At 48.6% G+C, this 12266-nt stretch overlaps 1 protein-coding gene across 1 annotated transcript; it reads right to left on the reverse strand.

The window, feature by feature from the left end:
- Nucleotides 1–3048: 3048 nt before the first annotated feature.
- Nucleotides 3049–4506, reverse strand: LOC112533538 (olfactory receptor 6M1-like). The gene has a single exon (XM_025155780.2). The coding sequence runs from the start codon at nt 4090–4092 to the stop codon at nt 3127–3129; it is 966 nt and encodes a 321-aa protein (XP_025011548.2). The 5' UTR covers nt 4093–4506; the 3' UTR covers nt 3049–3126.
- Nucleotides 4507–12266: the final 7760 nt, after the last annotated feature.

Here is a 12266-nt window from a genome sequence, read left to right on the forward strand (position 1 = left end):
ATGTTCCCAGGAAGCACCACACTCATCCCAAGGATCACCCCAACCCAGAAGATCACACCCTGCTTGACCAGAATCAGATGACCTGAGGAGTCTGGCTGTGCTCTGGGGATTACTGAGTGCCACCAATACCAGCTGGGCCACCAGCAGCATCAAGAGCATTTTGCTGGTCAGCAAGGGGTCACAGAAGGGTGCTTCATTGTCTGGAAATATAACCAGGGCTGCCATAAAGTTGGTAGTCCTGGAAAATTACTGATACACTCCTCCACCCAGAAAGACACAGAATAAAGCACAGGGTCCGTGTACTTCAGCAACTTCTGCCCTTGTTTCAGTGGCACTTAGAAAGAAATCTCCTTCCCAGAGGGATCCCAATGACCACTGGTGCTCACTGGCCCCAGGCCAGGCTTGGACTTCTGGTCAAGGCAGTTGGCACTTACCTCTGCACAGCTGCACCCAGAGGAGGAGCCACAGCACCTGAGGGGATAGGAGTCCTTCTGTCCCCATCCTGAGCCTCCTGTCCTGCTGGCACAGCCCTGCAGTGCCCAACTATCTGCTACAGCTCCTGGGGACTTTGGGGGACAATGACAACAGGAGAGCAATATATCTCTAATATATCTCTGCAGCTGATTACGCAGAGGCAGAAGAAGCCAATCAAAGCAGCAGTCTCCTTTTTAGACTTTATCAGAAGTTGTCTCCCCTCCAAGGCAGCCCAGCCCTCCAATGAACTTCTCCAGAGCTGTTCATGACCATATATGTGTGACGACTCCGCTGTGGGTGTCATGTCACTGTGACGGGAATCACCATGGCACCGCGTTGGCTTTAGGAGGACAGGGGTCTGTTACCATACCATATCACTACTTGCACTCTGCAGGAGCGCTGAGCATCTCTTGTGCTGCAAATGCCCAACAAACCAACATATGAATGTCCAGCTGGCCCCATGCTGCAGGAACCACAGGGTTGGGACTGCACCAGGGCTGTGTCTGTAAGGCAGGGGAACAGCCCCTAGCCCTGCTGCAGATCCTGCTGTACCAGGAGCAGTAGCTGGGAAAGGTCCTTGGGCAAGGTCAGAGCCCCATACTGGAAGAGCCTGCTCACCCATTCTTCCATGGTGGGCCCCATGTTGGGTCCCCAGAAGAAGCTGGAGCTGGGACAGATCCTGCCTCAGCAGCAGAGTAGAACCTGCAGACCAAGTCTAGGGGCTCAGAAGTGTCCCCAGTATTCACCATGTCACCCAGGGGCCGTTATTCCTCACAGAAGATTGGGAGTTGGAGCCCACCCACCGCTGCAGGTGCACAAACCACAGCCCCGTGTCACAGCGCTCAGGCAGGAAGACGGTGGTTTCCTCCTGGCTCTGTGCCCGGGCACGTCACTGCGGTGTCCCCGAGCCACCTTCACCACGGCTGCACCAGCCAGGGCTGCGGGGGCTGCTCCTTCAGCCTCACAGGCATGGGGCAGGGTCCTGACCCCTGTGACATCCCACTGACCACAAGTGGCCACACTACGTTGAGACACATGGCCGTGGGGTAACAGCAGTGATGTGACATAGCTTATGCTGTGAGCTCATGGGTTATAGGGATGGTATATAAAACAAAGCACAACATGGGCTGCAGTGGGGAAGAGGATATCCATCTCAGCCAGGCACAGAAGGCATTAATAACTGTTAGGAATTATGTCGACTGTTTGACAGACACTCTGTGTATGTCCTGCATTAATGACCAAAGGATACTGAGCTGTCTTCATGTTTATGAATTCAGATCTATGTTCCATCATATTTACTTACTGCTTTTTCCTTATCATGCCACTTCTGAAGACTTCAGTCAGACAGCTCTCCTGAAATTCAACATTCTCACACTCCATGTGTCCTTATAAATCAATGAATCTGCCACTTTTCTGGACACAGCAGGCACTCTATCCTTTCATCCATGTTACCGGTGAATGTAAAACAATATAGGACCCAGCCTCTCCCTGGATTTCCTTAATGGAGCTTGGCCTCAGGTTTGGCCTCAGGAAGTGACCCTGGTGTTTGGTTTTGCCATGAAACTGGTGGTGGACTTGTGAGCCCCAGCAGAGATAGGGGTACATTCTGGATATGAGGTGCACAGACAGACAGCCCAAAAGGAATTCCCAACTGTCAGTGCGTTACCAGCAGGCTTCCTTGTCAATTTTGCTGTTAAGGATGAGGAGAACCAGGCTTGGGTCAGGCCACAGCAGAAGTGGGTACGGTTGTCCCCCATGGGCTCTCTGGGGTCTGCCTTGAAGTGCTGGGACACGGGAAAATGAGTATAGGACAGCTGTTCATAGCAGAAGGCTGTCCTTTCCCCTGTGCTTTCAAAGCCTCTTGATGCAGGCAGTGCTTGATTTACCTTAGTGCCATGGCATAATTCTAGTTGGCAAACAGAGTTAGCAGCAACAGCCTTATCACAATCTCCTCTGTAGCAGAACAGGATGGAGAAATGTTAGTGGGATATGTAAAATATACATACATATATGCTACCTCTATTTGTCTGCCTGCCTATCTATCTGTCTATCTATCTATTTATGGAACATACCCTTAGCAGCTGGGCTCAGACTCTCAGTCAGTCCAGGATCTGCCCTGGGGTCCCACTCGGGGCCCCAGTTGTGGGCACCTAAGTATATAAGCCTCCATGGCCATAGCTGCAGTCCAGCTGTGGGCACAGACCACCCCAGTCACACACACACCTAAATTCATTAAGTCCCCACACTCTGCTCTCTCTGGTTTCTGACACCTACCACCCATGGTCCTTTTGGCACCCTTGTTCTTGTCTGATGGCTGCATTCCCATGTACACGTCGGGCAGAAGAGAGAGAACTTCACTCAAGAAAGAGGTAGGAACAGACAGAGTTTAATGGAAGACAAGACAAACTGTATAGATCAGGTGCAGGGCAGTACCAGATAAATGTGCACTTGACTAGCCCTTTCAATCTCCTAACCCCTTGTTTTCTTCCCACACTCGTCCCACCTTAAATCACCCTAAATTCCCAGTTTTCCTGCCTTTGGAACCTCCCTAAGCATCCCTTAAGAACACTTCTGCAATCCAAAAATGCTTCTCCTCTACATAGTGTGTCCGACAGCCCTAGCAGCATTAGGTACAATAACAGATAATTAGAATTACTGTCCAGAAATGCATCGTGACTGAGGGAAAAGCTGCGCTGTTGCATGGGCAATGGCATCCTTCAGGACCAGCACCACAAGCTTGTTTCTAAGGCTGTAGATGAAAGGGTTTAAGAACGGGTACAGGACAGTGTTCAGTAAAGCCACAAGTTTGTTGGTCTCCAAAGAAACACGTTCTGAGGGATGTGAATAGAGATCAAGGCAGCTTCCAAATGCAATGGCCAAGCTGGTGAGATGGGAAGAACAAGTAGCAAAAGCTTTTTTCCTCCTGGAAGGCATGCGTAGAATACAGAACAAGATGCACACATAAGATGACAGAGTTAAACACAATGAACCCAGCAGAATGAACAGGATCAAAACGGAGTCTATTCTCCAGAGCAAGTTGGTGTCAGAGCAGGACAGCTGGAACAAGGGGGAGTTGTCACAAAAAAAGTGCTGGATCTTGTTTGAACCACAGAACGTGAGCTTTGAGAGCAGTACCAGGTGGTAACTCATGAATGTGAAGCCTGCGACCCAAGCAGCAACAACCAGGAGGATGCAGAGCTGCTGCGTCATGATGGCAGCATAGCGCAAAGGCTGGCAGATGGCAAGGTAACGGTCAAAGGACATGACCACAAGGAGAATCAACTCCGTACATCCCAGGGCAAAGTAGAAATAGGACTGGACAAAGCAGGCACTTACAGAGATTGTTCTCCTGCCAGAGCTCAGAATCACCAACAATTTGATGCTTGTGCAGGATGTAAAGCAGATTTCCAGGAATGCCAGATTGCCAATGAAAAAGTACATAGGGATTTGCAGGCGGTTATCCACACACACGAGGAAAATGATGGTTGCATTCCCCATCACCGTTGTCAGGTAGATGAGTAGAAAGACCAGAGAGAGAAATAGCTGTAGCCTTTGATTAAGCCCTGAGAAACCCTCGAGGATGAATTCAGTAACGACAGTTTCATTTCCTTGTCCCATGGCCAACTCCAGTTCATCTGACTGTCACAGTCTGGATGGAAGACTTTCTCCTTCCTTTTCTTCTCCCTTGCTGGCAGGCCTTCTGTACATCACAGACAAAGATATTGCAGAAGTGCATCTGTCACACATTCTCTCCTGCTGCTATTCTGCACACTAATGCAGTTGTTTCCAAAGAGTTTCTAATTGTTATTACTATCCAACATCCTAAGCTTTTAGTATAAACTATATATAAGTATATAAAAGTATAGCAAAAAGCCATACTTTTCTGAGGGGAAAAAAATTTCACCTTCAAATTCTTAAGGATGGTCCATATTAGGAAGAAAAAAAAAATAGGAGCCTCTCAAAAGGCACTGCTGTGCAGATACTTCAGGCTGAGCAAGTTAACTTCCTCCCATACAATCCATGCAGAGTGAGAGAAAGGTGGAAGAGATGGATAAGCTTTATTTTGCAGGGCATCTATAGGCTGGCTCTTGTTTGACTGGTGAGAGAGCCTGGGGAAAACAAATTCTCTCAGGCACAGCAGAGAAATAGATGGAACTCATTATTGAAGTCTCACATCTCTGGTGTCACCGGTAAATTCTTCTCTTCTGAAAATCAACATAAACATTTAACAGAAGGAAGCAGATCTAAAACACAGGCAATCAAGACTGACTTTTCCTCCTTTACCTTTCAGTTTAGGTTTAGACATAGAAAGAACTGCAGCAGATGATTCCAAAAAGAGAACGGCAAAAGATGCAAGGGTGGAGGAGGAAAGCATGGGTTCGAGCAGTGAAGCAGAATTTCTGCACAGACCGTGTTGTTCCCTCAGGCTCTGTCTCAAGGCAGAGTGGGCACTTGCACAGAAGTAACATGGGAAGTACAGAAGCAGGTAGTACTCCATGCTTGAATTGACAGTTCAGCTTGGGGCTAAGACCTCAGGTACCCTGGCTTCCTCTCTGCCTCTAGTCTGGCATAGGCCAATGTCTGCAATAGTTCATGCCAGAGGGTGCACAGGGAGGGCAGCAGGGGGCCCATCTTCTCTGTTCCAGGAGTAAACAAATACGGTGACCACTTGCCACAATGGTAGGACTGAGGTGGGAACCGAGACCAGAGGGGCCACCAGCTTCCCTCAGCAGACCTGCTGTGGAGTGGAAGTGCTGCTCAGACCTTCAGCTGTGAGAAACTCCAGAATCTGGAAGCCCTGCTGGAGCCTGAGGGCAGAGCTGGTTGTTGTGAGTGCAAGTGTGCTCAGCTTGGTGACATTTTTGAGGAAACGTCAAGGTTGCAAGAGAAAATCACCAGACAGCATAGGAATCCTGAGCAAGAGATGAAAGCATGGTGCTGTACACTGACATGAGCAGACCGACTGCTCTGCTTTAAGTCCCCGCAAGGGGAAGAAGCTAAGCTGGTGTCCAACCCTGCGGTGACAGACCGCAGTAGCAGGCAATACAAGGGAAACTAGACCCTCATCTCTGCTTGGAGCAGAAGGATTCTTCCCCTTGCCCCAAAGGGGCCATTCTTCCCCACTGAGCAGTGCCAGGTGTGCACCTATCACTTGGCAACAACCAAACATCGGTGTGAGATTGGCACTGACTGAGCTGAAGCCAGGACACTGGGATGGCGTAGTGCAGTGCTAACTCAAGTTACAGAAAAACGTCTCATGCATTTTGATCATGTCTCTCTATTAGACTTCTACAAGGCCTATCTTTCCAGATGGAAGTATCCCTCACTTAACAATTGACATGTGTTTTGCTTCAGTCTTCACTGCCCACTGCTCTGCGCACGGCTCTTGGGAGGATGGTTCTGAAGATGGGAACTGGGGGAACAATACCCATCCTGCTGTAAGTGAAGCTTTGGTTTATGACCACCTGATTAACATGAATATCTCTAAGTCTGTGGATCCCTACAAGATGCATCCCAGAGTCTTGAGGAAATTGGTTTATGTGCTCTCCGTGATATTTTGAAAGTCACGGCAGTCAGATGAAGTCCCTGGTGACTGGAAAAAGGGCAAAATCACAGCCATTTTTAAGAAGCGTAGAAAGGACCACGCAGGGATCTACTGACTTGTCAGCCTCAACGCTGTGTTGGAAAAGATCACGGAGCAGATCTTCCTGGAGGCTGCACTAAGGCACATGGAAGAATGGGATGTGATATGGGAGAATTAGCATGGTTTCAGCAAGGGCAGGTCCTGCCTGACCAACCAAGGGGCCTCCTGTGATGGAGTAACTGTGTCAAAGGAGAAGGGAAAAGACACTGATGTCATCCTATCTGGACTTCACTAGGAACTTTGGGATGGTTCCCCACGACACCCTTCTCTTCAATTGGAAAGATACAAATTTGATGGGTGGACTGTTTGTTGGACAAATAACCGGTTGCAAGACCAGTCCCAGAGAGTAGTAATCAGTGGCTCAATGCCCGGATCAGATCAGTGATGAGCAATGCCTGTCATGAATAAGTACTGGGACTGGTGCTGTTTAATGTCTTCATCCATGACACTGACAGTGGGATTGAGTGCACCCGTCAGCAAGCTTGCGGATGAGTCCTTGAGAGGGCTATAAACTAAGTATGAAGAGGGAGAGGGGGGATAGTGAGCCTTCCCATCATAAGGTGTGGGATGGCATAACTGTAGTAGAGAGGTGTTATACTTTCAGGGAGTAACAAGACCAGCTGCCCAGCTGCAGTGCCTCAACACACAGCTTGGGAAACAAAGAGGAGGAGCTAGAAACTACTGTGCTTCTTGAAAACCATGATATAGTTGTCACTGAAACTTGGTGAGATGATTCTCATGACTGGAGTGCGGCTATTAATGGCTGCAAGCTGTTCAGAAGGGACAGGTGAAGAAGGAGGGGTGGGGGTGTTGCTATCTACACCAGGAAAGGAATACAATGTGAAGAGCTATCCCGAAAGAACAGTCATGAGCAAGTTGAAAGCCAGTGGATGACAGTTAGAGACTGAGGCAGTGAAGGAAGCCTTGTGATTGGTGTCTATTACAGGCCATCAGATCAGTCAGAGACCGTCAGTGAGGCTTTCTACCTCCAGCTACAGGAGGCATCTGTGTTCACAAGCACTTGTCCTGCTGAGGGACTTTAACCATCCAGACATCTGCTGTAGGCAATCCAGGAGGCTCCTGGAATGCATTCAGGACAACTTCCTGAGTCAAGTAATTGATGGACTCACCAGGGGTATGCAAGTACTGGACCTGCTGCTTACCCATATAAATGAACCGATTGGTGACATCAGGATTGGAGGCTGCCTGGGCTGTAGCAACCATGCTATGGTTGAGTTCACGCTTAGGAGGGCCCTGAGACAGGTGAAGAGTAATAGGAAGCTAAACTTTAGAACAGCTAACTTCCAGCTCTTCAGGGAGTTAATCAAGAAAACGCCCTGGGAAACTGTCCTCATGGGGAAGGGCATGCAGCAGAGTTGGCAGATTGTTAAGGAGGCTTTCTTCAAGGCACAAGAGCTCTCCATCCGCAGGTGTAGCAAGTCAAGAAAGGAAGGCAAGAGACCGGTGTGGCTGAACTGGGATCTGCTGGTCAAACTGAAGAGTAAGAAGAAAACACACGGGCAGTGGGAACAAGGACAGGTTTAGTGGGAATAGTATAAGGAAGCTGCTAGGCTGTGTAGGGACAGGGTCAGGAAAGCCAAGGCCCACCTTGAACTGAACTTGGCTCGGATGGCAAAAAGAACAAGAAAGGCTTCTACAGGTACCTCAACCAGAAAGGAGAAGTCCAGCAATGTGTGCCCACCCTAGTGAGTGACACAGGCAGGTTGGTAACAACAGACACGGAGACGGTTGGGGTACTTAACAACTTTTTTGCTACAGTCTTCCCTGATAACTGCTTGCCACACAGAGCCCTCAAACCTTTGGTTTGATAGGAGGGGATTTGGGGAGCAACGTCCCTACCCACTGTGAGTGAAGATCAGGTCTGCAACCACATGTGAAACGTGAACATCCACAAGTCTATGGGTCCCGATGAGATGCATCTGACGGTCCTAGGGGAATTGGCTGATGTGGTTGCCAAGCCACTCTCTGATATCTCAAAAGTTGTGGCAATCAGGTGTAGTCCCTGGTAACTGGAAAAAAGGGAAACATCATACCCATTTTTAAAAAGGGTAAAAAAGATGATGCTGGGAACAACCAACCTGCCAGTCTCACCTCTGTACTGGGAAATATCATGGAACAGATCCTCCGGGAAGCTATGCTGAGGCACATGGAAGGCAGGGAGGTGATATGGGAGAACCAGCATGGCTTCACCAAGGGCAAATCCTGTTGACCAACCTGGTGGCCTTTTATGATGGTGTTATTCCATCAGTGGACAAGAGGAAGAGCCACTGATGTCATCTATCTCAAATTCAGTAAGGGCTTTACACAGTAGACCATAGTATCATTCGTTCCAGATTGGGAAGCTATGGATTTGATGGGAGGACTGTTCAACAGACAAAGGACTGGCTGCAGGACTGAATCCAGAAAGTAGTAGTAGTCAACGGAGAACTTTGACGAGCAGTGTCGCCCAGGAGTTGGTGCTAGCACTGATACACTTTAATACCTTCATCAATTACATCAATAGTGGGGTTGCGTACACCCTCAGTAAGCTTGCTGATGACACCAAGGTGTGGGGTAGCAGTCAACACACCAGAGGGACAGGATGTCATTCGGAGGCTTGAGCAGCGGGCCCAGGTGAACCTCATGAGGCGCAAGGACTTTCACCTGGGTTGAGGCAACCCCCATTACCAATACAGACTGGGGGATGAAGGGACTGAGCACATCCCTGCTGAAAAAGACCTGGGGGTGCTGGTGGATGGGAAGCTGGACACGAGCAAGAAGTGTGCCCCTTCAGCTCAGAAAGTCAACCATACCCTGGGCTGCATCAAAAGAAGTGTGGCCAGCAGGGTGAGGGAGGTGATCCTGTCCATCTGCTCTGCACTGGTGAGGCCTCACCTGGAGTACTGCATCCAGATGTGGAGTCCTCAGTACAGGAGAGACATGGACCTATTGGAGCGCATCCAGAGAAAGGCCACAAAAAGGATCCATGGAATGGAACACCTCTCCTATGAGGACAAGCTGAGAGAGCTGGGGTTGTTCAGCCTGGAGAAGAGAAAGCTGTGAGGTGACCTGAGAGTGGCCTGTCAGTACCTAAAGGGGAGCTACAGGAAAGGAGGGGACAGACTGTTTTGCAGGGTCTGTGGTGATAGAACAAGGAGAAATGGCTTCAAGCGTAAAGAGGGTAGATTGATGTTAGATATAAGAAGATGTATTACAGTGAGGGTGGTGAGGCACTGGAACATATTGCCTAGTGATGTGGGTGATGCCCCACTCCTGGAGACTTTCAAGGAGAGACTGGATAAGGCCCCGGGCAACCTGATCTATCTGTGGTGTCTCTGTGCATTGCAGGGAAGTTGGACTAGATGGCCTTCAGAAGTCCCTTCCAACTCAAAGGGTTCTATGATTCTGTGACACCAAGCTGTGGGGTGACGTGTCAGGGACCCAAAGGTCCTGGCCAAAGAATGATCCTGAATTGGAACAAAGCTTCCTGACAGACAGCATAACTGGATGACTGTGTGACTAGAACCATGGGCTGCACGACAGTTTTGAGGATGATTGCATTTCCAGCTAGAGCTGCTTATCTTGTTTTGGTAGGAAGCTGACCTTGCTAGTTTGTCTTGTTTGGCAAATAACTTGTTTTCTGCAAGCACGTGTTCTGCTTGGGCGCAACATCATGCACTGGCCATGCAGATACGGCATGCAAGTGGAAAAAAACCCCACAGACCCTGGAGAGAATTTAAAAACAAAACAAAAAGAACAAAAAACCAAGCAGGACAGAGGCTGTGGTGGATTTGAGAGAGAAAACCTTGAAGCAGGGGACACCATGCTGATACTTCCTGCCGAATCCACTACAGCGTTTCTTCTCTTTGTCCTACTTGGTCTTTTGCCCGTCTCTCAAGAGTCAGTATATAATATTACATTTGCTTAAGGAGTCTCCTGCTTGCTACTAACTGAGATTACCTGGAATAGATGCCTATGTGTGTGTGTACTGTTAAAAATTCGTAACCCTCTGTGCCTCTCTGAGTGCGTAGCTTGCTTGCCTCCACTCATGAGACATCCCGTTTCTCATATCCAAACATACCCTGAAACAGCTGAGGTCAACTTGCCCAAGGGACAAGAGAGATCTAGGCAGGCTCAAGTAGTGGGTCCAGGTGAAACTCCTGAGGTTCAACAAAGCCCAGTGCAAGGCCTTGCACGTGGGTTGTGGCAATCCCTACCAGCACTACCAGCTGGGGGATGAAAGGAGAGAGCGCAGTGCTGTTGAAATGAACTTGGGGGTACTGATGGATGGCAGCTGGACATGAGCCAGCAACGTGCTCTTGCAGCCTAGAAAGCCACCCATACCCTGCACTTCATCAAAAGAAGCGTGGCCAGCAGGGTGAGGGAGGTGATCCTGACCATCTACTTTGCTCTGGTGAGAGCTCACCTGGACTATTACATCCAGTTGTGGGGTCCTCAGTACAGGAGAGACATGGCCCTGTTAGAGTGCATCCACAGGAGGGCTACAAAAATGATGCAAACTATGGAATGCCTCCCCTGCAAGGACAGGCTGAGAGAGCTGGGGCTGTGCAGCCTGGAGGAGGGAAGGCTCCAGGGAGACCAGGGAGCAGACTTTCAGGATCTAAAGGAGACCTCAAAGGAAAAAGCAGACAGACTCTTTAGCAGTGTGAGGAGTGTGGCTGTGAAGCAGAAAAGTAGATTATGTTTTTGCAGTAGAATAAAACATGTACAGACTTTTGCTAAACTTCCTTTCAAAATGAGGGCAGGAGCTGCTGTTCACAATGAAGCACAATATGTTGACACAGTTGACAAATAACCAGCCTGTCTAAAGCCTTCTCCTGAGGGCCTTGCCAAAAAGGCCAGAACCATTATTCCTGTTTGGCAGGCTTACTCACAGAACAGCTGGCTTCTCTTCACCGTGCATCACATGGACACAAACAGGCTGTTGGCGCAAGGAAGGAAATTTCACCTGAGCATCTCACCATACACGTATCTCTGCAGGAAAACAGAGTGGAGGAACAAGGATAAAAACCTTAGTTCCTCCAAGTAAGAACTGGAAGCAACTCTGGAAAACTCTCCATTCAAAAGCAGTTCCTGGAGATGTAGAATGGAGTCCTTTGTAGAGCAGAAGAGCGGATACAAATTCAGCAGAAGATGAAAGGATACAGGCAAGGAAGAAGTGTAGAAGATGAAAAGCACAGTAGTGGAAAGGATTCAACAGAGGCAAGACAGCAAAGCGCAGAAGACGAGGAGAGAAGATAGGCAGAAAAGGAGGAGAGAGGATAAAGGGAAGACAGATGCTGAGAAGGATAAGAGCAGAAGGAGAGAAGAGCAGACACAGGTAAGAAATAAGAGCAGAAGAGGAAAAGAAGAGAAGAAGAAGAGGATGAGGGTAAAAAACAGGATGAAGAAGAAAGGAGAAGACAGTGAAAAAGAACAGCAGAAGAGTGGAGATGAAGAGGTGTGGGAACACAAAGATCAGAAGAGGAGTACAGTCAGAAGAAGAGGAGAGAAGATATAGGGAAAGAAAGAACAGCAGCAGAAGACAGGACATAATATAGGGAATCAAGAAGAGCAGAGCTGTCAGAAGAAAAAAGTGAAGACAGAGAGAAAAAAAACAGACGAGGAACAGATGCAGAAGTAGTGAGAACACAGGGAACAAAGAAAAGCAGAGAGGAGAGCAGAGGCAGAAGGAATAGGAGAGAGGAGACTGAAGAAAAGAGGAGAAAAGCTGCACAGATGCAGAAGAAAAAGGAGCACAGATAGAGGGAAGAAGTGAAAGCAGACGAGGAACACGGATGCAGAAGAAAGAGGACTGAGGAGACAGGAAAGAAAGAACAGTGGTAGAGGAGTGCAGATGCAGAAGAAAGCAGTACGGAAATGGAAAAAAAAAGATGGAGTGCAGATGGAGAAGAAAGGAGTGAGGAGTCAGGGGAAAACAAGAATAGGAGAAGAGGAATGCAGATACAAAACAGTGAGGATGTGGGGGAAAAAAAAGGAAAACAGAAGAGAATAACAGATGCAGAAGGAAGAGGAGCGTGCATACACACACACAAAAAAAAAGAAGAGGAGAGGAGAGGAGAGGAGAGGAGAGGAGAGGAGAGGAGAGGAGAGGAGAGGAGAGGAGAGGAGAGGAGAGGAGAGGAGA

The sequence above is a fragment of the Gallus gallus genome, chromosome 16 (assembly GCF_016699485.2).
Source record: "Gallus gallus isolate bGalGal1 chromosome 16, bGalGal1.mat.broiler.GRCg7b, whole genome shotgun sequence".
Classification (NCBI taxonomy): domain Eukaryota; kingdom Metazoa; phylum Chordata; class Aves; order Galliformes; family Phasianidae; genus Gallus; species Gallus gallus.